Source organism: Arachis hypogaea, chromosome 14 (genome assembly GCF_003086295.3).
Source record: "Arachis hypogaea cultivar Tifrunner chromosome 14, arahy.Tifrunner.gnm2.J5K5, whole genome shotgun sequence".
Taxonomy (NCBI): domain Eukaryota; kingdom Viridiplantae; phylum Streptophyta; class Magnoliopsida; order Fabales; family Fabaceae; genus Arachis; species Arachis hypogaea.
Window position 1 is genome coordinate 106123487 of NC_092049.1, and position 23847 is coordinate 106147333.

General features: G+C 32.7%; 3 protein-coding genes across 4 annotated transcripts; 1 reads left to right on the top strand and 2 right to left on the bottom strand.

Annotated features, from left to right (window-relative positions):
- Positions 1–3233: 3233 nt before the first annotated feature.
- LOC112743640 (vacuolar cation/proton exchanger 3) lies at positions 3234–8883 on the bottom strand. Of its 2 annotated transcripts, XM_025792925.3 has the most exons (12): positions 7823–8883; positions 6375–6442; positions 6174–6202; positions 5661–5857; positions 5210–5431; positions 4998–5129; positions 4622–4738; positions 4482–4535; positions 4245–4361; positions 3894–3984; positions 3719–3780; positions 3234–3609 (listed from the first exon to the last, which is right to left on the bottom strand). In XM_025792925.3, exons 1-11 carry the CDS (start codon positions 8102–8104, stop codon positions 3722–3724), a joined length of 1368 nt encoding a protein of 455 aa, XP_025648710.1. In that variant the 5' UTR covers positions 8105–8883; the 3' UTR covers positions 3234–3609; positions 3719–3721. The 2 variants fall into 2 exon arrangements, with proteins under 2 accessions (XP_025648710.1, XP_072070589.1); XM_072214488.1 differs by lacking the exon at positions 3719–3780 and having other exon boundaries at positions 3234–3641; positions 3869–3984; positions 7823–8868.
- Positions 8884–10517: 1634 nt separating this feature from the next.
- On the top strand, positions 10518–11703 carry LOC112742876 (serine/threonine-protein phosphatase 7 long form homolog). The gene is made up of 3 exons (XM_025792115.1): positions 10518–10950; positions 11247–11334; positions 11373–11703. The coding sequence occupies exons 1-3, from the start codon at positions 10518–10520 to the stop codon at positions 11701–11703; spliced, it is 852 nt and encodes a 283-aa protein (XP_025647900.1).
- A 1150-nt stretch (positions 11704–12853) lies between these two features.
- Positions 12854–13813, bottom strand: LOC112742877 (uncharacterized). Its single transcript, XM_025792116.1, has 2 exons — positions 13075–13813; positions 12854–12996 (listed from the first exon to the last, which is right to left on the bottom strand). Exons 1-2 carry the CDS (start codon positions 13811–13813, stop codon positions 12854–12856), a joined length of 882 nt encoding a protein of 293 aa, XP_025647901.1.
- Between the last annotated feature and the right edge of the window lie 10034 nt (positions 13814–23847).

Sequence of the window (23847 nt, forward strand, 5' to 3'; positions counted from 1 at the left end):
GGCGGGAATGGCTTAGAGGACAGAAAGAAAACATACAAAAATGGAAGGAAAGCACAAAAATGGAATTTTGAAGAAAAGGCAGCGACGCAAACGCATGGACGACGCGAACGCGTGCCTAGCACGAAAAGGTATCGACGCGAACATGTGGATGACGCGGACGCGCGCCTTGAGCAGAACGCAAATGACGCATACGCGTGACAGACGCCACGTACAAGAATCTGCAGAAAACGCCTCCAGCGATTTCTGGACCCTTTTTCGGCCCAAATCCAAGTTAGAAACACAGAATATAAGCCAGAGAATGGAGGAATCAAATAACAACTGAATGATAGATACAATATTCACAATTTTAGGTTTAGATGTAGTTTTTAGAGAGCCTCTCTCTTAAGTTTTAAGATTAGGATTCCTTTTATTTTTATTACTTCAATACCAGGTTCAATATTTTTCTTTAATTAATATTTCTCTTTTATTTTTATTTATTCCAATGCTTTTACTTGTTAATGTTCCAATTTAGCTTACGAACCTTTTTATGTCAAGATTTGAATATTCTATTTAATGTTATTTGAGGTATTTCAGATTTGATTTTGCTTTATTTTATTTATGCTTTTAATTTAATTTAAGGTATTTTTCCTTTTGGTTTTGGTTAAGTGATTAATAACACTTGAGTTATCAAACTCAGCTATTAATTGAAATTGGAATTTCTTGCTGGTTAATTTGTACTCCAATAACTCTAGTCTTTCCATAGGAATTGACTAGGACTTGAGGATCAAATTAATTTATCCACTTAACTTTCTTTTGTTTAGCAAGGGTTAATTAAAGTGGGAGCAGAACCCAATTCTCATCACACCTGATAAGGATAACTAGGATAGGACCTCGATTTCTTATACCTTGCAAAAGCTTTTATTATTATTAAATTATTTTTTTCTCGTAATTTAAATTACTTGTTCCTTATTTCAAAAATCCAAAAATATATCTTTTTACATAACCAATAATAAATCACACCTCCCTGCAATTTCTTGAGAAGACGACCCGAGGTTTAAATACTTCGGTTATTACTTTTTATTGGGTTTGCTTTAGTGACAAACAAGTTTTTGTATGAAAAGATTATTGTTTGGTTTAGAAATTATACTTGCAACAAAAATTTATTGTGAATTCTAAACCATCAATCTTCTGTTCGTCATTGAACTAGGGTGATAACAATATAAAATTCTTCCATATAAAGTTTTAAATAAGGAACGAGAAAAATAAAATATCAAAAATGGTAAGAATGAGGAAATCAAATTAGACAGATGTTATTGAAATTGCCACAATAGCTCAATCTTACTTTGAGCATCTTTTTAGTTCATATAACCCTCAAGATCCAACTGAAGCATTAAAAGATATTTCAGTGCAGATTGATAGTAAAGTGCTTTTATTAAGGTAGATTCATTAGTGATAATATTTTAATTATTCATCAATTTATGCATTACCTTAGGAATAAAAGGTTTGGTGATAAAGATATTGCTTTGAAGTTAAATACGAGAAAAACTTATGATAAAGTTCAATAAAGTTGTGCAGAATGCTATGAAATACGGATATTTCGTTGAGTTGTTGTGTCTGTTTATCAGACACATTTTGGATATGACATTTATTGATACTCGTTCGATACACGTATCTGTTGTGTCTAACTGTGTCTTAATAAAAAATAAAAAAATTTTTTTCGAATACATTTAGACACACTTAAATACCATTACGTGTCAACGTGTCCACCTTTATTCTTAACATGTATTTTTTAAATAAGTTTAGAAATAATATATATTATTATTTATTAAAACAAAAAATATTTTAAATACTTTTACATAGTTAAAAGAAGACATTAAAAATATTTAAAAAATTATTTTATATTTTAATACCAATAAAATATCATAAATTTATTATAATTTATCTAAAAAATATTTTATATTTTATATATATACCTATTTCCGTGTCTTATAAGATTTAAAAATTTGTATGTCCGCATGTCCCTTATCATGTAGGGGATGTAATGGAATAGATGGATAGACAAAGTGAAAGAATGTAACAGTGTGAAAAGTATGGCTATTTCAAGGCGACCTCCTCATTCCCAATTTTTTTTTTTGTGCCAAAAGTTTATACTATGTCATAAATTAAAAATCATCTAATGAATTTATGAAATAAAAAATAAAAAAAATTAATTAAAAATCATCTAATGAATTTATGAAATAAAAAATAAAAGAAATTATTTTATAAACTAATTTGATTTACATTTTTTTAATTTTAGTGGCTAAAATAAGTTATAAACAACTAAATTTTAGAACTACTTTAAATCACTTACAATAATAATATACTAGAGACATATCGACAAATCATGTTGTAACACGTGATACTAAACTGACACATGGACAAATTGTGTTATGATATGTGATATTACTGTCTACACGTCAATATGTCATGTGATACTAATAGACACTTTTTTTATTTCATTTGACGTGATCGAACCTTGTTTTGACACTAATTTTCTATAATAACAATTAGCATACTACATTAATGTGACGTTAACAAAAATATTTATAGAGCTAATGTGAATTATAGAATGAAACATTCAGTGTCAAAATTGAGATAATTAAAAATTTAAGGATCGATTTAAAATTTGAGGCTAATTTCAAGAGTCCATTTATTGATTAACTAAAGTTCTAACTAAGAAATTGAGTGATTAATAAATCCAACTCATTCAACATAATAAGGTAAGATTAAATGTCTTAACATTCGTGTTTTATTGAATACAAGCTTCATTTAATAGTTTCTTTCTTTTTTTAGTGTTTAGTGTTGTTGGTTAAATTACATTTTGTATTTTTACTTTATTTATTAGCACAATCAAATTCTATTATCCAAATGATAGTTGAAAAAGTATTTTGATATTTGACAACTTTTTGTGAGAAGAATCTTTTACTCGTCAATTTTATTAGTTAAAATGGCTAATGCACTTATTATTTTGAGTGTTATATTTAGAGTAGGTCACTCTTTCATCAATTCCTTTTTTCTACTTCTTTTAATTCTACAGAATCAACATCTTCTGTAGTTTTATATTATTACTTCTTTTTGTTACAAGTCTATATATCTAGAACATGGGTAAAAGGCTAAAAGCCATGAGATCATTGAGGAGAAACTACACCAAATGGAGTAAATATTCTCTTCAAACTCAAGAAACTTTCTTTAATGATTCAACCACAAATTCACCATGCAAGAACAATTACCTTCCATTTATTTCAGAATTACTTAAGTACATGATAATAAAATAAAATAAAATAACCAACTTAATTAACCTCGATACCCACTAGCTAGCTAGGCCACAATTATATGATACATCATACTAATGATTGAAAATCTTGGACACAGATTCATCACTTGCAGAGTTCAGATCAATTCATAGCTTGCAATTGAATAAATAACATGCAATGCTGCTTCAAAACTCTTCTGCCTTGTGTCTGGATATATGACCGGTGGATGGATGGATGATAGAATATTGAAACCAATAAACAATTCAACGAATCAACATTTGAGTTTTGATGATGCCACTATCCTTCATCTCACAAGGGACCAATCATAGGCCAAAGCCTGTGTCTCATTCAAGTAATTTCCAGTTAGCTCTAAGAGTTAATTGTTATTCTTATGTAGATTATTATTATTACTATTATTTCTTAACGTGGCACATATATGAACTCACCTATTAAGCACTTAAAACTGCATCACTTCCTGACTTGAATGTGTTGTTAACATTCACTTGGTCTGGAGACAAAACAAATCAAATTTTAGACATGAATTGAATATTGAAAATGTATAATATAGCTATGGATAGACTACTAATATATATTACCATTATTTACATATATTCTACTTACTTAAGGGTGTTCTTTGTACAAAGAAGCAAGCACCAATGACAACGTAGCACAAAAGAAGAATAAGCCCTTTCATGTAGTGAGATGTACCATCCTATGAAAACAGGAGGATGGAGATTTTGTCAATGCCTTAAATTTCATTTAGAGATTAAATTAAAATTCAAAGTCAAAATATGTAGCTTTTGTAAATGAGATATGATTTCACCATTTGAAAGAGTATAAATCCTAATAGATAAATCTTTATTCCATGATAATAAAAGAGTATATTTGGTTCAATATATCATAGAGAAATAAATAACATTTTAAGAAAGAAATTAAACCCAAAAAAAAAAAAAAAAACTTCACCACATATACCTGTAAAGTAAAGGATGTGGCTATTATTGCCAAAGCAAGAGAACCGGTTTCTAGGAGATTGAAGTTTAGATCCATTTTAACACCCATTATCCAAGCAACCAGCACACATAGAGGAACCTATATATATATATATATATTAATTTATAGCATTAGTCTTATTTTTTCATTGCTCAAAAAATATATACAATGCTAATAGGATGTGTCCATTTTCAAATTTCAGAATAGAGTTCTTATTACCGCAAACATGCCAATTTGCGTGGCAGAACCTAATGCAACACCCAACGTGATATCCTACAGTCACAAAAATACAGATTTTCAATATGAATCTATGTGAAATAATAATAATAATAATAAAGTTTTAAATCTATAATATTTACCAGCTTGTTCTTGAAAGCAAATATGATTGCTCCTGCATGTTCAGCTGCATTGCCAACAATTGGTAGCAAAATTATGCTGAGAAAGCTTACAGAAAGACCCCATGACTCTGATGCTTCCTGTAATTAATAATATTCACATTAATTGGGCATCACACTAAAATATAAGGATCTTTTGAAAATATTTTCCCCTCTATTACCAAAAACTTTTTAACACAAATACTACGTGTATAAATATATATATTATTTAATTTATTTTTAATATATATTTATGTTAGTGACTGAATTTTGTAACTGAATTAGCATTTGTTTTTTAATGTGCCAAAAATCACTCTTTTTTTTTTTTTTCAAAAAGAAAATTCAATAGCCAATTGTTTACCTCAATTGTGTCCACCACATATTCAGATAACAAGGCAATGAAGACAGTCATCCCAGCCAGCCATGCAACACCACTCCACACTCCAATCACAGCTTCTTCATCATCTGAACCATTCTCACCATCTCCATCCTCCTGAACCAATAATAATGAATTAATCAAATTAAATTATTATTCATTATTAGTTCAGGTAATTAATTATTAACTGAGCTTACATCTTCAGCTTCAAACAATGTCCTGTGTGTCCACAGCTGAAAGATAAGGTAAGCAAAATATGCAACCAACATGGTAATGCTGGCGGCCCTCGACAAGTACAGCGATGAGTCCGCGGCCGCGAGAGCGTCGTCCGAGCCACCACCGCCGTATCTGAACAGCATTGGAAGCAAGTGGCATAACAATGCCAGCAGAAGCATTAGAGAGTTCACATCTGCTTGTCTCTGCAAAATTCAATGCTTAACATTATTAGTCCCCAACGTAGAGCCACAATAGAAATTGTGTCTTTCTCGTTATTTATTTATTTATACTTTTTATAATTTTGAATCAATAGTAAAATTGATGATTTTTTTTTCATAATCCAAATTTTCCATAAAATTTTAAATCCTTGTCCCTTTAAATAATTTTTCCCTTGGCAAGGGTTTCAATTAACGTGTTTATAGAGGTGCTTACTCTGTCATATTTTTGTTCCTTTGCAAGGTTTGCAATGCCACCACACAAGAGAGAGGTTCCAAGAACCAGCAGAAGGTTTGAGAGGATAGAACCCAGTAGAGAATACTTCACCAAATCAACTTTGTTACTACTCAGTGCAAATATTGCTATGACCAGCTCAGTAATATTTCCACATGTTGCATTTAGAAGCCCTCCAACTGCAATTAATAACACAAAAAAGAAAAAAAAAAACATTTTAATTAGCTTAATTCAGTAATTACACCTTATTAATCAATTGCAACATTTTTAACATTTGTGTGGGCATTTTTTTTTTAATTTACCCTAATCTTAAATATAACTTCATGTGACTATATATGCTGCCAAAATAGTCTCAGATAGACATGTGACTGTATATGAGAAGAGTATATGATTATTAATTTTATGGTCCAAACTGAATCCTAACGGTTAAAGTTGAATATTGCATATCGTAACAAACTCTTTGAAAGTGACGTAATATAAGGTGTAAATTCGTACCTGTAGGACCAGTGTAAATTGCAACTTGTCTGGAGTATTATTTGAATTTGCAACAAACACCAAAGGAGAAAATAGAACAAGAATCAGCAATGAACAAATAACCCAGAAAACTAGAATAATTAAGACCTTGTATGTTGAATGAAGAATATAATGATTCAATAAATAAATAAAAGATTGCAACAAGTTCATCATGTTCCTTACTCTGTGAGGAAGCTGACACGTTCAGCAAGCGGTGTAAGCCCAAGTAAGCTCAATGCGAAAATCCATGGCTGTTTACAATCCAAGAAATTACTTAGGCATTGTTTCTTTATCATAGACAAAAAGATGTGCAAGTGTTAATTAAATGATACACTACTTAATAATGTTTTCCTTTTTTCTTTTTTAAGAAAAATTTATTTGGCTTTTTCATATAAGCAAGTTATTTTGAAAGCAATCATACTACATAATACACTAAAATTCACTAATCATATAAGAACATGTATTTGATATTTATGAAAAAATTTATTATACTGATGTAGAAAAAGTTTGATTATTTGCTATAGAGAATTCAACTATTTTAATAGTTGATTATTTTATTAAAAAATATATATATATAAATACATAGCCAATAATTTTGTGTATTTGTTTGAATAAATATCTAATTCAATCTTTACCTATTTTCACAAAGTTAAGGCGATTCTTTTATCCATAAACAAATATTTTGACTCTCAATTTTTTTATTTTAGAATAATACAATTTATTTATTAAAAAATTTGTTAAATAATAATAAAAATTAATTTTAAAAGTTTTATTTGTAATTTATAGATTATAAAGCCTCACAAATTATTAATAAATTTATTTTTAAAAAATTTATTTATCAGTGATAATTAAGTAAAAAAGATCATAACTAAAAATGATGTTACAAGAAAAAAAAATATAATACAAAGATTTTTTTCAAACAGAAAAATAACATCACACAAAAAATATTAATGTTTATAGCATGATATTAGTATTAGTGATGATAATAGTAGAGAAGATAACAATAATGATAAAGTATAGTTAAATTATAAAAATAATAGAAATAAAAATAATAATGATCAGAATAGAAAAGATGGTGGTATTAGTGATGATATCACAAAAAAAGTCATGTTGTTTTAAAATTAAAAAAATGGATCGAAATATTTTTTTAAATAAAAATTATTTTATCTTCCGTAAAAATAGATAAAGACAAAATTAAATTTTTACTCGTGTTTATTATAAAGTATTTTTGCTTTGGAAACACGGTAAAAATAGGTTGCACGCAGAATTGAATTCTTATTTCAAACCGATTAATTTAGAGTAATAAAAAACCACTCAACAAAAGTGTTATAACAACAAAAATACGAAAATTATTATGGTGTGTAACTTGTTCGAAAAAAATTAACAATTAATATTTTATTTTAAAAATATAAAAATAAATAATTTTAAAATATTTAAAATTTATTATAAAAAATAAATTAAATAAAAATTAGACACTAATTTATAGGCCGACCCAAAACTAATATAAACAGTATGAAAAAGGATTCCCTGATGCATAAATTGTATTCGTATATGACCAAGTTATACACCCTCAGCATCGCGAAGTTTAAAATGCTGAAGAAAAGCTACAAAAAGGTAACAATAGAACTCACTCTTCCAAGGCCATAGCATTGGGCAATGATGGCAATGGGAATTGCAGGGAACAAGATGGACAACTTTGTCCCCAGAATAACTTCTTGGATGTTAACCAACAAATTCCTTAGCAATCCGCACCGAACCTTCGATACGAGGGTCCGGTCGGATTTCTTCCTAAGAGAAGAGGAGGACATGTTGTGGGCAGTACGGCTCCGGCCGTGGCCCTGCCGCATTTCCTTGGTCAACACCTTCACATTTCCATTCTCAAGAAGCCATGGTTCTTGTTGGTGAGACGCCATTTTTGGTAGCAACTAATTAATTGGTGTAGAGGCAAATGCAAACGACAACAAGGGCTCTACAATGATGATGAATATAGCAACAATAAAGTGACAATGATACTCTGTAACCGATTTTGTAACTGCCTTAGAATGAAGCTATAGGCTCTATTATTATGTGTATGTTGTTTTCTACATGACAACTATATACATTTATAATACTGATATAAGGGAGCTTCCGCGAAGTTTCTTCGCCTAATTTTTTTTGTTATGGAAGTAGAAATTGTGATATACCTTAACATTGTAATTTTTTGTGTTTTTCAAAATTGTGGAAGTACACAAATCGGAGGGTCCAATTTCTGTACCTAAAATTTTTTCTTTTTTTTACCACAAATCGGACGGTCCGATTTATGTACCTTTCACAAATCAGACGGTCCGATTTGTATACCTCTATAAATTGGACGGTCCGATTTGTGTACCTCTAGAAATCGGACGGCCCGATTTCTATACCTCTAATAAATCGGACGGTCCGATTTCTGCTTCTCTAATTAAACGATTCCACATTTGAGTATAACACCCCAACAATCCACGTCTTAAAAAAACATCACTACCACTCCAATATTAAAAATAAAAAATTCAGTTTCTTCTGATGATATAAAATATCAAATGAATTTTTTTTTAATTTTTTTTTTCTATTTTTCCGCTCACTGATACTTTAAAATGGAAAAATCATCATTCATTAGCCGATAGCCACTGATCAAGAATTTATCAGAAAATGCAATGTGTCCAAGAAGTACTAGTCTGAGTGGGCAGTTACTATCTAAGTGATAATAACGTGATAAAATTATTTATTTTAAAAATTTATTAATATAAAAATACTTTATATGATATTTTTTTACATAAGCATAGTTTCTCTTGATCTTATAATGTAATTTTTGTATTTTCTTTTGTCATATCTTATACTTAAATACTTTACTTAATAAAAATAATCAACCTTAAATTTGTCAGAAATCAATTTATGAATGAAAGTAAAAATAGAGATGTACAACTATATTGTCGTTTGGCGTGTATTCCACAAAGGTAGATATGTTAAAGTCAGTAATATAAGTTACGTTTTGACTGAATTTAAATCAGAAAGCTGAGTAACCTGCAAAACGTATGATACGTTTTGTATGAACAAAAAATAAGAAAGATGTAACAAGCTGCAAAACGTAACTTTCGATTGGTAGGGAAGGAGATGGAAGACTCAAAACGTGTCCCTGCCCCTTGCATGCAGGCAGAACCTACTTTGTTAACCATCTTGGAAGTACAAAAACGGAGGCTGCATTTGACAGCTGGCCAGGCCAAAACGCAGGCTGCGTTTGGCAGTCTCTCCAGTTGCATGATCGCCACGTGTTAGAGGAGAATGTTAAAAGAAGTGTTTAAAACGCAAAATGCAACGAAAAATTGGAAGTTGCTGAGGAATGTTGTGTGAGGATTGTGCAGAGAGAAATTTGGAAGGGTTTGAGAAAAGTGGTGGGAGAAAGAAGAAGAGTAAAAAGCTTAATTTCATTTGATTCTTAAACAAAAAATAATTCGTGATTTTACCAAATCTAAAGATTATATTATTAAATACTTTAAATCATCTTAAATGGATAAGTAATTTTTTTAAAAAATTTTATGAGAAATAAATATATTTATTTGAATTTTATTTATTTAACTTTTAACAAATATTATTATTATTATTATTATTATTATTATTATTATTATTATTATTATTATTATTATTATTATGTTTATAATAATGTCTATGATATGAAGAATAGTTTTTTATCATATTGTTAGTCATGAACTATTATTATTATTATTATGTCTATGATATGAAAAATAATTTTTTACCATATTGTTAGTCATAAACTTTTATTATTATTATTATTATTATTATTATTATTATTATTATTATTGCTTAAGTCTCCGTAGGAAAAAAGTTGTTATTGATTAGTATAATAGAATACTATTTAGGGTGATAATAATAAATTATTATTGTTTTCTAATAATAAATAAATAATACTGTTTAATAATAGAATACGTTTAGGATAATAATAATAATAAATTGTTACTATTTTCTGATAATAAATAATACTGTTTAATAATTTTTTATTATTTTTTGAAGATTGTTTAATAAATAAATAAATTACTTTTAATAATAATAAAAAATAAATATTGTTGTTAATATTTTTTAATAATAATAAATAAATACTATTTAATATTATTGTTATTATTTTTTGAATAAATTATTAATTGATATTATTTAGAATTTAAATAATTATTATTTTACTTTTTGCAGGCTATAAGGAATTTGTTGTTCAGAAAATTCGATCTGCCAAATACCTTTAACGAGGTGGTTGTAGCGTCATTAGCGTTTTTTGGATTTCAATACGTTTTGCGAGTAGGCGAAATGAGAGGCCACTCTGCACTGCTAAGTGCATTGGTGGAACGGTGGAGGCCGGAAACTCACACGTTCCACCTTCCAGTTGGGGAAGTGACGGTGACGCTGGAAGACGTTACATATATACTTGGTCTCCCGGTTAATGGGGAACCCGTCACAGGTAGAACAGACAGCAGTCATCAGTTTCTGGTGGAGAACTGCATTACTTGTTTTGGTCGGGAGCCAGGTCCGCAGGATCACGTATTGGGTAAGGTGAATCTTGCATGGATTCGGCGGTGCAGAGACACCGAACCGTGTGACACGCAGGAGTCCATTGAGCGATATGTCCGGGCTCACATTTTCTGCATGTTTGGAACCGTTGTGTTTCCGGATAAGTCCACCACTTCATTGAACTCGAAGTTTCTGCCTTTGCTTCGCGATTTTCACCGGATTCCACATTACAGTTGGGGGCAGCCAGTCTGGCACACTTATACAGATCGTTGTGTCGTGCATCACGATACAACCGTAAAGAGATGGATGGGCCACTCATACTGCTTTTTATTTGGGCGTGGGAGCGTATGGCACCATACCCCGCGATCAGCTCGGCGATGTTGGTATTCCACTTGCGCGACAGTATTGTTTTTTTACTGTTATTATTATTATTATTATTATTATTATTATTATTATTATTATTATTATTATTATTATTATTCTTATTATTATTGTTATTCTTATTGCAATCGTTCTGTTTTTGTTTAGGTGGAGTTATTGGCCTCGACATACAATATATATACAGGGGCCTACTGCGCATTTTAGGCGATGACTCGATGACATGGGAGTTGACGATGTAAGTTTTAACCATTAATGTCCAATGTTTTTATTCAGAAGAATAATTTTCCTAATCGGCCTCTTGGTAACTAATGTGCAGTTTATATGGCCGCCATATATGGGAGTGGGGGTTCCGGATGACCTTGCTCCCCATTTGTTTTTGTGCTTTACGCAGTCGCCGCTAGTGTCATTGGAATGCATAGAGTGGCACCTAATAGATCGAGTTAGACGACAGTTCGGGATGCAACAGCTTCCACCAGGCCCGGCATTCGACCTTGGTCGTGATCATTGCAAGCGGTTGACAGGAGCACAGAACCATGACTGGGGAGAGATTTACAGTCAATGGTTAACAGATGGAGAACTAACCGCTATAACACATTACAGTTAGGCGAGGAGATTATAGACTTTCATCCTCTCCCAGTCTACTACATGTGGTACACACAGCACTATGGGGTTCACCTACGATTGTTAGATAGAGTTGCAGATTAAGAGGTTGGCGCAAATGAACCACAGCAGCAACAGGAAGAACCAATTGGATCTCAACAGCAAATCCTGCCTCATGAGCAGTAGTTTCAGGTATGATTATTAATTATTATTATTATTATTATTATTATTATTATTATTATTATTATTATTATTATTAGTGTATTCAGTGTTGTATCTTATATTTAGATGATTCTATTTAGTATTATTATTATTATATATTTAGCTTTGTTCTCATATAACTCTGTTTGAGATTATCATATTGCACTTTTGTAACGAAATGGCTATTTATTAAAAAGTTACATAACAAGGTTACATAAAAAGTAACATATAATTGTGAAGTAGGTCATAACAAAGTTATATTGAAAAGCTTAACCACTAATGATCTCCAGCAGAGCTTGGACCTGCACGCTGAGGACATAGGCTGCGGCTATGTCCCTCGCATCCACATATAGTACACCGGCGAGGACCACGCATATCCCGCGAATCAATCTCATTCAAGTAACGGGTTGACTTCGGTCTTCCTTTTGTCGCGCACCTCAACGTTCAGTTAGTGATCACCTTCGCTCCTTCATATCTATCCCACGTAGATGGGTCACCCATCGAAACAAAATCGCCTCTGTACACCTTGCAAATTTCAGACATCTTCTACACGTCGTGCACATTTAATTGCCAATCAAGATGCTGGTTAGCGCAACATGCAAGAACGTGGCGACATGGTAGTCGCTCGACCTGGAAATGGCCACAGTCGCAGTCTTGTTGCGCAAGGTTAACGGTGTAAACAGAACCATCTTGCATTTTGCGAACCTCAAACATCTCATTCCGCTTGTTGAACCGGTTGACCACAATGTTTCCTGCACGTCAAAAGCTTTCTTCAACTCTCTTAGTTGCAAATTCTGAATACATAAATCCATTGCGGACACGCTCATGAGCCTCAGCGCTCTTCCAGGTGAACAATTCATTCAGCCGATAGAAAGTAGACCTAACAATGGCAGTCACAAGAAGGTTCCGTGCACCCTTCAGGACAGAATTTATGCACTCTACCAAGTTTTTCGTCATATGTCCCCAACGATGACCCCATCGAATGCCAACACCCATCTCTCAACACCGATGTCATCGCACCATTGAGTATATGCATCACCCCACTCTTTAAGCCTTTGGTAGTTTTTGTTGTACTCATGTTCCGTCCTAGAATAGCCTATTGAACAAATCATTTAATCATAAGTAGATGCCTCAAAATTACTATGAATAGAACCATAACAGCGAAATGAAATACCTGTGTTCACCACGAGTTTATGCAAATACGGAGCCTTGAACCTCCTTAAGAAGTTGGACTCGATGTGCCTGATGTAGTACATGTGCCATGCTCTTGGTGGTGACCATGCACCGTTACTGTGAGCTATTGCAGCGTCGATGGAGGTATGGCAGTCAGAAATAATACCCACACCATCAATGATAACAACATATCTCCGCAAATTAGTTAGGAAAAACTCCCATGCGTCTGCCGTCTCGCCCTCGACTATCACAAATGCAATAGGCACAATGTTTTGGTTCCCATCTTGTGCAACTGCAACCAGAAGTGCACCTTTATATTTTCCATACAGGTGCGTGCCATCTACCTGCACCAGTGGCTTGCGGTGTCTGAATGCTACAATACACGGATAGAAGCTCCAAAAAATGCGGTGCAGAACTCTTACACCTTGAACCTCCTCACTCTCACGGTAAACGGGGAGCGTTTTTATTTGAACACAAGACCGTGACATATTCACAGTCATTGCTTTCAACCATACTGGCAGAGTATGGTAAGAAACTTCCCAATCACCAAAAACCTTTGCGACAGCTTTCTGCTTTGCCAACCAAGCCTTGCGGTAACTTACAGTGTAGTTGAACCTGGACTGAACTTCTGCAATAACAGACTTCACCTTTATCGTCGGGTCTGCTTCAACCAACGGCCTAATGGCATCTGCAATAGTGTCTGAGTCCAACTTGGCATGATCTTGTGAAATCGTACCCATGGTGCACGTGTGATTGCCATTGTATCTCCTGATCTCCCAATATCCTTTCTTTCGAATCAAGCTAGCTCGGATAAGCTAATCGCACCCAGCACCATAACCCTTGCATTTCGTATAGAATGTCTGCGGCTCAAACTCATACACAATGTAATCAACTCCTCTAGAGATAGTGTAGCTTTTGATTGCAGATATCACCGACTCCCTGGAACCAAATTCCATTCCAACCTTAAACTTGTCATCTTCCGCCGCAACATTGCCTCCACCTACGACGAAGGAACCACTGTTATTACAAGGCAAATAAAATTAATGGTAGTGGTAACTTTAGTTAATAACCATAAGATAACATACCGATATCTGCATACTCAGAAAATTCCGGGGCATGCATGGCTTCGAGATCCAGAGTCCACATAAAAGATGGAACGCCAAAAGGGTGCCAGCTTACAATCGTATCCGCCTCATTCTGTACCGCCGAATTGCCGCCAAGTCTCCGTCATCGTTTTCGTCATCGACCTCATAGTTGGCTTCAAATCTCTCTTCACTGTCGTTGTTATCTTCTTCCCAATCTATATCCCCGAATTCATCAACGTTGACATCGTCGCCAACCGTATCCATCCCCGCATGCTGTTCAAACTCAACGTACAGCTCTATCATCGGCCTGTGAAATCGGGTTTGTTGATAAATATAGAACATCCGCTGCATGCATGCGTCGTCAGTGATGGACATTAGTTGAAATTGTATCATTCCACCAAATACTTGTACAGGATTTCTGTACAAAATATTGCTCACCCTTTTCGAAATGTGACTTTGTATGTTCTCACAAAGACCATTTTGCAACTCTACAAAACTCATGGTCCATGGAATAACAAATGAAAACGGACATTCACATACAAAAGTCACTCCTTCGTGTGTGTTTGGTATAATCTCACCGTTAAAATACACTCGCATATTTGCAATACCTTCCATGACTTCAACCTCACCTAATCTGACTTTTTCGACACTATTAAATGCCAAAAAAACTCACTACGTATCATTCAAATGTGGAAGAAAGAGTAATAGGAGTAGAAGTGAAGTGAGGACACTAGCATGAGTCTCACTTCGTATTTATAGGCAAGGCTCTTGTTTAAAATAATTTTTTAATTCAAATTGCAGGCTGCATTTAGTAGCTTCCAAAAAAATTTCTGATCCAAGAAAAACGCAACCTGCGTTTTGGGGTTTCCAAACAAACAAAAAACACATTCCTAAATGTAACCTGCGTTTTGGGCTAACGAAAAAAAAATAAAAAAATGCCTATTTCCAAATGCAACCTGCGTTTTAGGCTAAAAAGAAAAAATAAAAATATTTTGAATATTGAAACATGCTAAACGTTGCCTGCGTTTAGTAAATTTCAGAAATAAAAAAAACCCTTAAAAATCCAAAACGCAGGTTACAATTTCCTCTGAGACCATAGCAGTGAATATTTTTGCCATGCCTCCATTTCATGGTATTACACCATGCTTTTTTCCATTTGCAAAAAAATGAGCCCAAATTTGTTCATAAAAATTTTAAGGAAAAGTATAGGTAGACAATAAAAATACTAAACAATATGAACAATAGATATATCGGATGTTCATTTCACTAGGTGTATAGATGGTTATTCTAATATTAAGATTTAGGTGGGTAATTTAGAGATGTAGTGTGTTTTTATTTGATTGGTAGTTGTTTATGTTATTCAAAAAAGTTATTAGTTACCTAGCATAACCAAAATTTTAAATATACCATAGAATTACTTATCCAAAAACTGTTAACAGCTAAATAAATGACAAATGTATAATTATGTCCAACAACAACTACTATTGTATCGTGTGTATAAACAGAAAGTTCTCCGGTAACAAATTATTACTGTGGGCGAGGAAATACCATTTTCAATAGAAAGCAAATTATCGTATATATTAAAATTAGCCATTAATATAAAATATAAAATATATATAAATATATAATAATTAATTTTAATAATTAATTTTAATATATAAATTAATGTAATCGTTATAACTCGGTTAAAATATTATAATTTGGCTATAAATACTATGGTTCAGTTATGAAAATATCAAAACGTATAATAACGTTCTAAAATATTATTATTCTTCATTTAAATAAGATTTTTGAAAAAGTAACCGAATACATTTCATTCCAAATATAAAAGAAAGGTAAGAATATCATTTTGAGACATGACAATTTGCAAAACTTATTATTCACTTGCTAATTTGAACGTCGGAGTACTTTTTGCAGATACTCACTCCCTTGTTCTCTTGCTGTCGAAGTATAACTCATCTCGAAGGAAAGCTCCAAGTTATTCACCGGCGAACGAGTTATACAGCAGCCAACCTTCACAAGAACAATTAGCGTCCACCGTGGGGCCTAGAAACAAAAGCCCCTTTTTCCTTTAGGTCCCAAAATTTTCAAGTCTGCCAATGGCTGATCAACCTCCTCCCACACCTTCCGAGCTTCTTCGGATGGTGATAGAGTTACAACAGGCTAATCAGCGCATGGCAGAAGAAAATCAAAGAATGGAAAACCCAATAGCCGAGCTAACCAATACTCGGATTTCTCAAAACGACGGTCACAATGAACGACAAGATGATGAGGAAAAAAATTATGATCTAACACATATCTTTGAAACTCAACAATCAGAGGGAGATCAATAAAATAATGAAGACAACGAATCGGACAACGCAGTTGGACAATTCACAGCCGAGATCATAGATTTTAAATTATCCAGGAACTTTACGTTACTGATGATATTAACTCTCTATGACGGTATGAGGGACCCAAAAAAGCATATCAAAAAATTTTGCTCCATGATGATAGTAAACGATGCTTCTGATCCTATCTTATGTCGTTGTTTTCTAACTTTTTTAGACGATCCTACACTTGATTGGTTTTTCTCTTTTCCTGCAGATTCTATCTCACGCTTTCAGGAGCTCACTAAGTTATTTGAAGATCAGTTTACTGCATCTTCCATATATTTACATGACTCCAATTATTTGAATACCATCAAGTAAGGGTAGCATGAAAGCTTAAGAGAGTACGTTACTCACTTCACCAAGGTAGCAATGAGCATCCCAAACCTTCATCCAGAGGTGCACTTACATGCTATTAAAAGCATCCTTTGCCCAAAAAAATTTCAAGAGGCTATTACCCTTGGCCAAATTTCAAGAGAAAGCCAAGGGCTAAATGGAGATCGAGGAGCTGCACCAAGCTCGGAGGTCGGAAAAAGGTCAAACCAACGACGATGATGACAAAAATCGAGATAACAAGAGATCTTTTTGATTAACACCCCGTTATGATTCTTACAGTCAATTCAACACCAAGAAGGAAGAAATCATTACGGAAATACTAAATTCAAAGCTATCAAACCTCCTTGAAAGGTTGGAATCTATCAAGATCTCAAGAATGTGGACAAAACAAAGCACTATGCTTTTCATCAGAAACACGAGCACACTATTGATGAGTGTGTTGTAGCCAAAAGCTTGCTCGAGCGCTTAACTCAGCAAGGACATTTGGAAAAATACATCGGCATCCATATGCAAAAGCGCACCACACATCCATCTGACTTATCTTCTGCAGGTAAATCATTTCAGGACAAGAAAAAACACACACTGCTCAGCCCAATCAACTCCGAGGTGTGATTAATTGCATATCTGAGGGCTTTGTTGGTGGTGGAGTATCAAGTTCTGCTCGTAAATGCACCTATCGAGCTATGCTCGCTGTAGAGGGTACCATTAACAATCATCAAACTTTGCCCAACTTGCCTGAAATGACGTTCCAATTGTCCGATTTCAATTCAACCGAGCTCAACTTAGATGACTCGGTTGTTATTTCTATTCAGCTGGGAGATCTAATAGTTTGCAAATTCTTGTTGGACCCTGAAAGCAGCGCCAATATTTTATTTTACTCCACATTTCAGAAAATGAAGTTAAGTGATAACATACTATAACCATCCACTGGAGACCTGGTGGGGTTTTCAGGTGAACGAATACCTAAGTTGGGATCAGTGTGATTACAGACAACACTTAGTGAGATTTCTCTAACCTAAACTCTAGATGTTCAATATCTTGTGGTTGATTGTTTTAGTCCTTATAACCTAATCCTTGGCCGACCTTTTTTGAATAAGTTTGGTGCAACTGTCTCTGCAATTCATCTTTGTGTTAAGTTTCATGTGCAAGACAACCTTGTTGCAATAATTCACAGTGACCACCGTGAAGCTCGGCATTGCTATAACATCAGTCTCAAAATACCTATATCTAACCGAGCTATAGGTGCACAAATAAATGTCGTCCACAACTCGCTTGATCTTTCCTTCTTAACGGAGTTGGATCCACGAGCCGAGTTTCAAGATCGTCCTACCCCAATGGAAGAGTTACAAAAAATCCCTTTAACTAATGATCCAAACAAGTTTACTTTTGTAGGATCAGCCATGCAGGAAGACAAGAAAGAAAACCTCAGTTGATTTCTTCAACAAAATGCCGACCTCTTCGCTTGGACTCCCGCCGACTTGCCCGGCATCGATCTTTCTATAATATCTCATAAGCTGGCAATTAACTCATCAATTTGACCTATAGCACAGAAAAAATGCAACCTCGGCTTGAAAAAGAAACAAGCATTCTTGGAGGAGACCAAAAAGCTTATTGATGTCAATTTCATTCGAGAAATCAGGTTCACAACATGGTTAATTAGCTAATGTTGTCATGGCAAAAAAACATAATGGTAAATGGCGCATGTGCGTCGACTTTACTAATTTAAACAAAGCATGTCCTAAAGATGCATACCTTTTACCATCTATTGATGCTTTAGTTGATAATTCCTCTGGTTTTGTCACTTTAAGTTTTATGGATGCATATTCTAGTTATAACCAGATCCTAATACATCCATCAGACCAAGATAAAACTGCTTTCATAACTGAATATGGTAATTTTTGCTATAAAGTCATGCCTTTTTGGCCTTAAATGCAGGGGCTACTTACCAACGAATTATGGATAAAATGTTTGCCAAGCAAATTGGTCAGAACATGGAAGTCTATGTTGATGACATGGTCACAAAAATCAAAGTCGGCAAATCTCACGTAGACGACCTTGTGGAGATTTTCGCACAAATCAGAAAATACAACATGAGATTTAACCCTGAGAAATGTGTCTTTGGTGTCTAAGGAGGTAAATTCCTCGACTTTTTGCTTACAAGCCGAGGTATATTGGCAAACCCTAAAAAATGCTGGGCTATTCTGGAAATGCAAAGTCCTCAAACAGTAAAGGAGGTCCAACAATTAACAGAGAGACTTGCTGTTTTATCAAGATTTTTACCTTGTTTAGCTTTCAAATCTTTTTGCATTTTTCAATCACTCAAAAAGAAAAATAACTTCAAATGGGATGATGAATGTGAAATTACTTTTTCAAATCTAAAAACTATTCTTTCAAAACTTCCCATTTTGCAAAAACCTGAACTGAAGAACTTTATTTTTATCTATCCATTACTGACGGGGTAATTAGTTCTGTTCTTATTACAGAAAAGGACAAGATGCAAAAGTTGTTTACTTCATTAGAAATCTCTCAAAAATGCCGAGCTTCACTATCCAAAGATAGAAAAGCTCACCCTTGTCTTAGTATTCTCAACTAGGCATCTCCAACCTTATTTCTAGAGTCATATAATCAATGTTCAAACTGAGCAACCGCTACAACAAATGCTGACAAAACTAGAATTAGTTGGACGATTAATAAAATGGTCTATTGAACTATTCGAGTTTGATATTAGATATCAAACCCGAGGATCTATCAAATCACAATACCTTATTGACTTTGTTGCCGAGTTTATTGCTCTCATCTCCGATGATATGCTAGCAGAATGGACACTAATGGAATACTAATGAAATTATTTTGGAACACTCTCTACGTTTCTCTTTTAAAGCCAGCAACAATCAGGTCAAAAATGAAGCACTACTTGCAGGCTTAAGGTTAGCCATTGAGTTAAATATTTCTGAAATAAAGGTACAATATGACTCTTTATTAGTAGTACAACAGGTAAATCAATTTTTACAAGTAAAAAAAATCCTCTCTTAACAAAATACTTACATGTTGTTAAATCACTCATATCTCATTTTTTAAAATTTTAAATTCATCATATTCCAAAAGAACAAAATTACCGAGCTAACATTCTGTCAAAGTTCGCCAGTACACAATCACACGCTGTCACTGTTTTGCAATTCACTCTAATTACACTAAGCATCCAATTCGTTAATGTTTGCAACATTAATAAAGATGATGACTGGCGATGGCCTTATATCCAGTATCTAAAAACTGGAAACATCTCTCCTGAAATTAGTAATTTGAAAAAATTTAGGAGACAAGTTTCATTTTTTACATTGTTAAATGATAGCTTGTACAGACGGGGTATATTTGTCCCCTATTAAAATGTCTAAACAGATCGGAGGCCGATCTCGCTTTAGCCAAGGCCCATGAGGGAATATGTGGTATGCATGTAGGAGCATGGAGTCTATCCTCCAAAATTCTCCGTGCCGACTTCTTCTAGCCGAGCTTACAGAGAGACTGTCATTAAAAGGTGAAAACATGTACAAACTATAAAAAATATGCTCCAATAATACATGTACCAGCCAAACTATTGCATAACTTTGAGGTAAGTTAGCCTTTCTATTAGTGCGGAATTTCAAAACCATAACTAACCGGTAAGTGCACTGGGTCGTACCAAGTAATACCTCAAGTGAGTGAGGGTCAATCCCACAAGAATTGATGGACTAAGCAACAACAATAGAATGATTCACTTAGTCAGACAAGCAGAAAATGCTGTTTTGGGATTCAAATGCATCAAACGGTAAATCAAGAGTTCAAGGAGCAAACAGTGAAGTTGGTGTGAAAACTAGATGAGAGAACAGTTAAGGTTTTAGAGAAATTTATTTTTCGGATTAAAATTTCTTACCAACTATTTTAATCATGCATGATTCAATTCATGGCAAACTGTAATTGACTAAACCCTAATTCTTTAGTGATTTAGTCTCCTCTAACCTAATTAACCGCCAATTCCTTGGTCACTTAATATAAATTAGAGGGTTAGGTTTAATTCTAGTTTATTAGCCGCAAAAATTCTAATTAACCAAATATAAGGGGATTATATGTCACGTATCCGATTAAGTCCAAGCAATTAGTGGTTTAGGAGAAGTTTACTTTCAAGCTAGTATTCAAATGAGATAACTTTTTCAAGAATCAACAAGAATTCATGTAGAACAAGAGTTATTTTTCAATACACTCAAATTCATAAGATGAAGAACGAAAGTAATCCTTGAATTTAAATTAATATATTAATCAAAATAGATTGACAATAGTTTTAATCCATAGAATAAGCAGAGCTCCTAACCTTAACAAGGAGGTTTAGTTGCTCATGACTCAGAGAAAAGTTAGGGTTCAAAAGTGTGTAAAAACTGGAATGAGGTAGCAGAGAAGAGAGAGTCCGGAGGGCTAAATCTTTTCCCTTTTATATCTAACCTAGTTTGATTTGAAAATAAAATAAAACAATAACTACTAAAACCCAAAAGATTCTGTTTGGGAATTAAAATAACTAAAACAAAATAAAAATACAATAAATATGACTCAAATCTAATTAATGAAGTCATTTCATTACTTGGATCTGCACTACTAGCTCGGCGTTTAGGCCCCAAGTGGCAAAAAGCTCCCAAACGTTGCTGTCTTTCTAGTGCTAAATGCCAGACTTGGCGTTTAGCGCCCCACGAGGCGGTGAGTCACTAAGCACCTGGCACTAAACGCCCAGGTCCACGTTTAGTGCTGTTTGAACAGAATTAAATGGTGAAGTTTCGGGTGTCCTGGTGCTGAATGTTAGGTTCGGCGTTTAGCGCCGCCTTCACAGAATGGTTGCACACGTTATGAGATGCTTGGGCGCTAAACGCCAGATACGGTGTTTAGCGCCAGGTCAGCTAATTCAAAATTCTTCTCTTTTCTTTCACACGAATTCTGCCAAATTGATTCAAACTTCGTCTGAAATAATTAAAACAATAGAGCGACTCAAAGTAGCATCTAGATAGGCTTCAAACACTAAAATATTAATAAAACTCAATAAATTTGTATCTAAAATAATAAAAAAATAAAAAAAAAAGATTCTCACGCATCACAATATCAAATTTAAATTGTTGGTTGTTCTCAAGTAACTGAAAATAATATAGAGCTTAGAAGTGTTAATAATTTTGGTTGAACTTTGTTAATTACTTATACTAGTACGAATGCATTACTAGAAATTAACTTAAAGACAAATAAAAAAACAAAGAAATCGACTAAAAGCCGTCAATTTTATTGTGGAAAATTCTGATGGTAATAGACAAATATTAAAAATAGTGATCATTATCATTGGATTATGAGATTGATTGATTTATTTATTATTTAATTATTTATTTAATTTATTTATTTTTACCAAAAATAAGGAGATTCGAATTCGCAACCTCTTAGGTGAGTATGAGAAGATTATACCATTTGAGTTATAATTGATTGGATATTATTATTTATTTATTTTGCACACGTTAAAGTGAAAAGAAACATGTTGATAGTATAAAATAGACTATAGAATTATATACTCCTCAAATTTCACCCATGAAGTGAGATTTGAACAAAAAAATTGAAGCATGAAGAACAATTTGATTATCACTAGATTAGACTATTTTTGTGATATATTATATTTTTTAATTAATATATATAATAATCTAAAATATTTAATTAAATATTTTTTTATTTATTGAATTTTTATATTATATTTTCTAATTAAATATTTATTTATAAAAAGTAAAAATTATAGATATTTAATAAAATCTAATATTTATTTTAATAATTTTATACAATTAAAAAATAGTTAATTTAAAAAAGAGGTAATATAAAATATAAATAAAAAATATATAATTTAGTGTTTAACTTTTATATATCGATTAAAAAATACAATATATAATTATGTAATACATTTACAAAAATATAATATATATAGCAAAAGATAATCTGATCTAATGATAATCAAGTAGCTCTAAGTCCCTAAAAAGCCTCACAATCACAGCTAGCTAGCAATAGAGAAGAAGAAAATTTGAAAGCCACAACCCCAATTTTTGTAAGTATGCTATTGAATAGTTATATGTCCCTCCAAAGATCAAGTAGCCATTTAATTTGACCCATTGTGTATGTTGCAATCGAACCCAGCAGCCAATTAAAGGAACGTAAACCACCAAAACATATATTAAGAGAAATTACGTACATATTTGGTACTGAAGAATATAAGTACATATCACACTGTACGGAGATTCTGCATATATATTCCAAACTTATAAATGATTTGAAGAGTAACACAATGAGTAAATACTAAATAGTGATGCATGTATAATTAATTGACAGATTCGTCATTTATTATTTTATGAGATAGAATATAAGTTTGGAAAAGTTTAGGGACCAGCAACTTTGTTAAATTCTGACCAGCATGTAACCAGCAAAAAAAAGTGAGTCATTGGATGAAATTTCACACCAATCTCACACCATTAAAATCATCATTAATGGCTATTTGATGGTTACAAATTACAAAAATTGCTGCCCCTAGTATTCCTCTATAAATTTTATTTAATAAAAAAGGAACATTCTATTTTACAATACTTCTTATGTTAACGTTTCGTGTGTAAATATTACCCGTCGATTTTGTTAATCTTTCTTTCATAAATTTCTAATTATATTATTATTCTTTAAATAATATATATGTATGTTTTCTTAGATATCGTAATATCTCGTCATCTTTAATTTATGATTATAGTGTAAGATTTTGTGTAATAGAGTATTACAAAAGTCGAGTTGATAACATTAATAATAAAATAATAACTCTCTGAATAAGTATATCTAATAATATATATGGGTCATATATAAAATTAATTTTTTTATAAAATAATTATCACTAATTAATTTGTTTAAAATAATAAATCATAAATATATAATTAATTTTTAAAATTATATATGACTAGCGATGAG

Excerpts from the sequence above, each read along its gene's own strand:
- LOC112743640 (XM_025792925.3), bottom strand. The coding sequence starts at position 8,104 with ATGGCGTCTCACCAACAAGAACCATGGCTTCTTGAGAATGGAAATGTG. Across the intron at positions 6,443-7,822 it reads AATGCTATGGCCTTGGAAGA|CCATGGATTTTCGCATTGAG; the intron begins GTGAGTTCTATT and ends GATTGTAAACAG. Across the intron at positions 5,858-6,173 it reads AATTTACACTGGTCCTACAG|TTGGAGGGCTTCTAAATGCA; the intron begins GTACGAATTTAC and ends TATTAATTGCAG.
- LOC112742876 (XM_025792115.1), top strand. The coding sequence starts at position 10,518 with ATGAGAGGCCACTCTGCACTGCTAAGTGCATTGGTGGAACGGTGGAGG. Across the intron at positions 10,951-11,246 it reads TCACCGGATTCCACATTACA|GTGGAGTTATTGGCCTCGAC; the intron begins GTTGGGGGCAGC and ends GTTTTTGTTTAG. Across the intron at positions 11,335-11,372 it reads ATGACATGGGAGTTGACGAT|AAGAATAATTTTCCTAATCG; the intron begins GTAAGTTTTAAC and ends GTTTTTATTCAG.
- LOC112742877 (XM_025792116.1), bottom strand. The coding sequence starts at position 13,813 with ATGGGTACGATTTCACAAGATCATGCCAAGTTGGACTCAGACACTATT. Across the intron at positions 12,997-13,074 it reads TAAACTCGTGGTGAACACAG|GCTATTCTAGGACGGAACAT; the intron begins GTATTTCATTTC and ends TTTGTTCAATAG.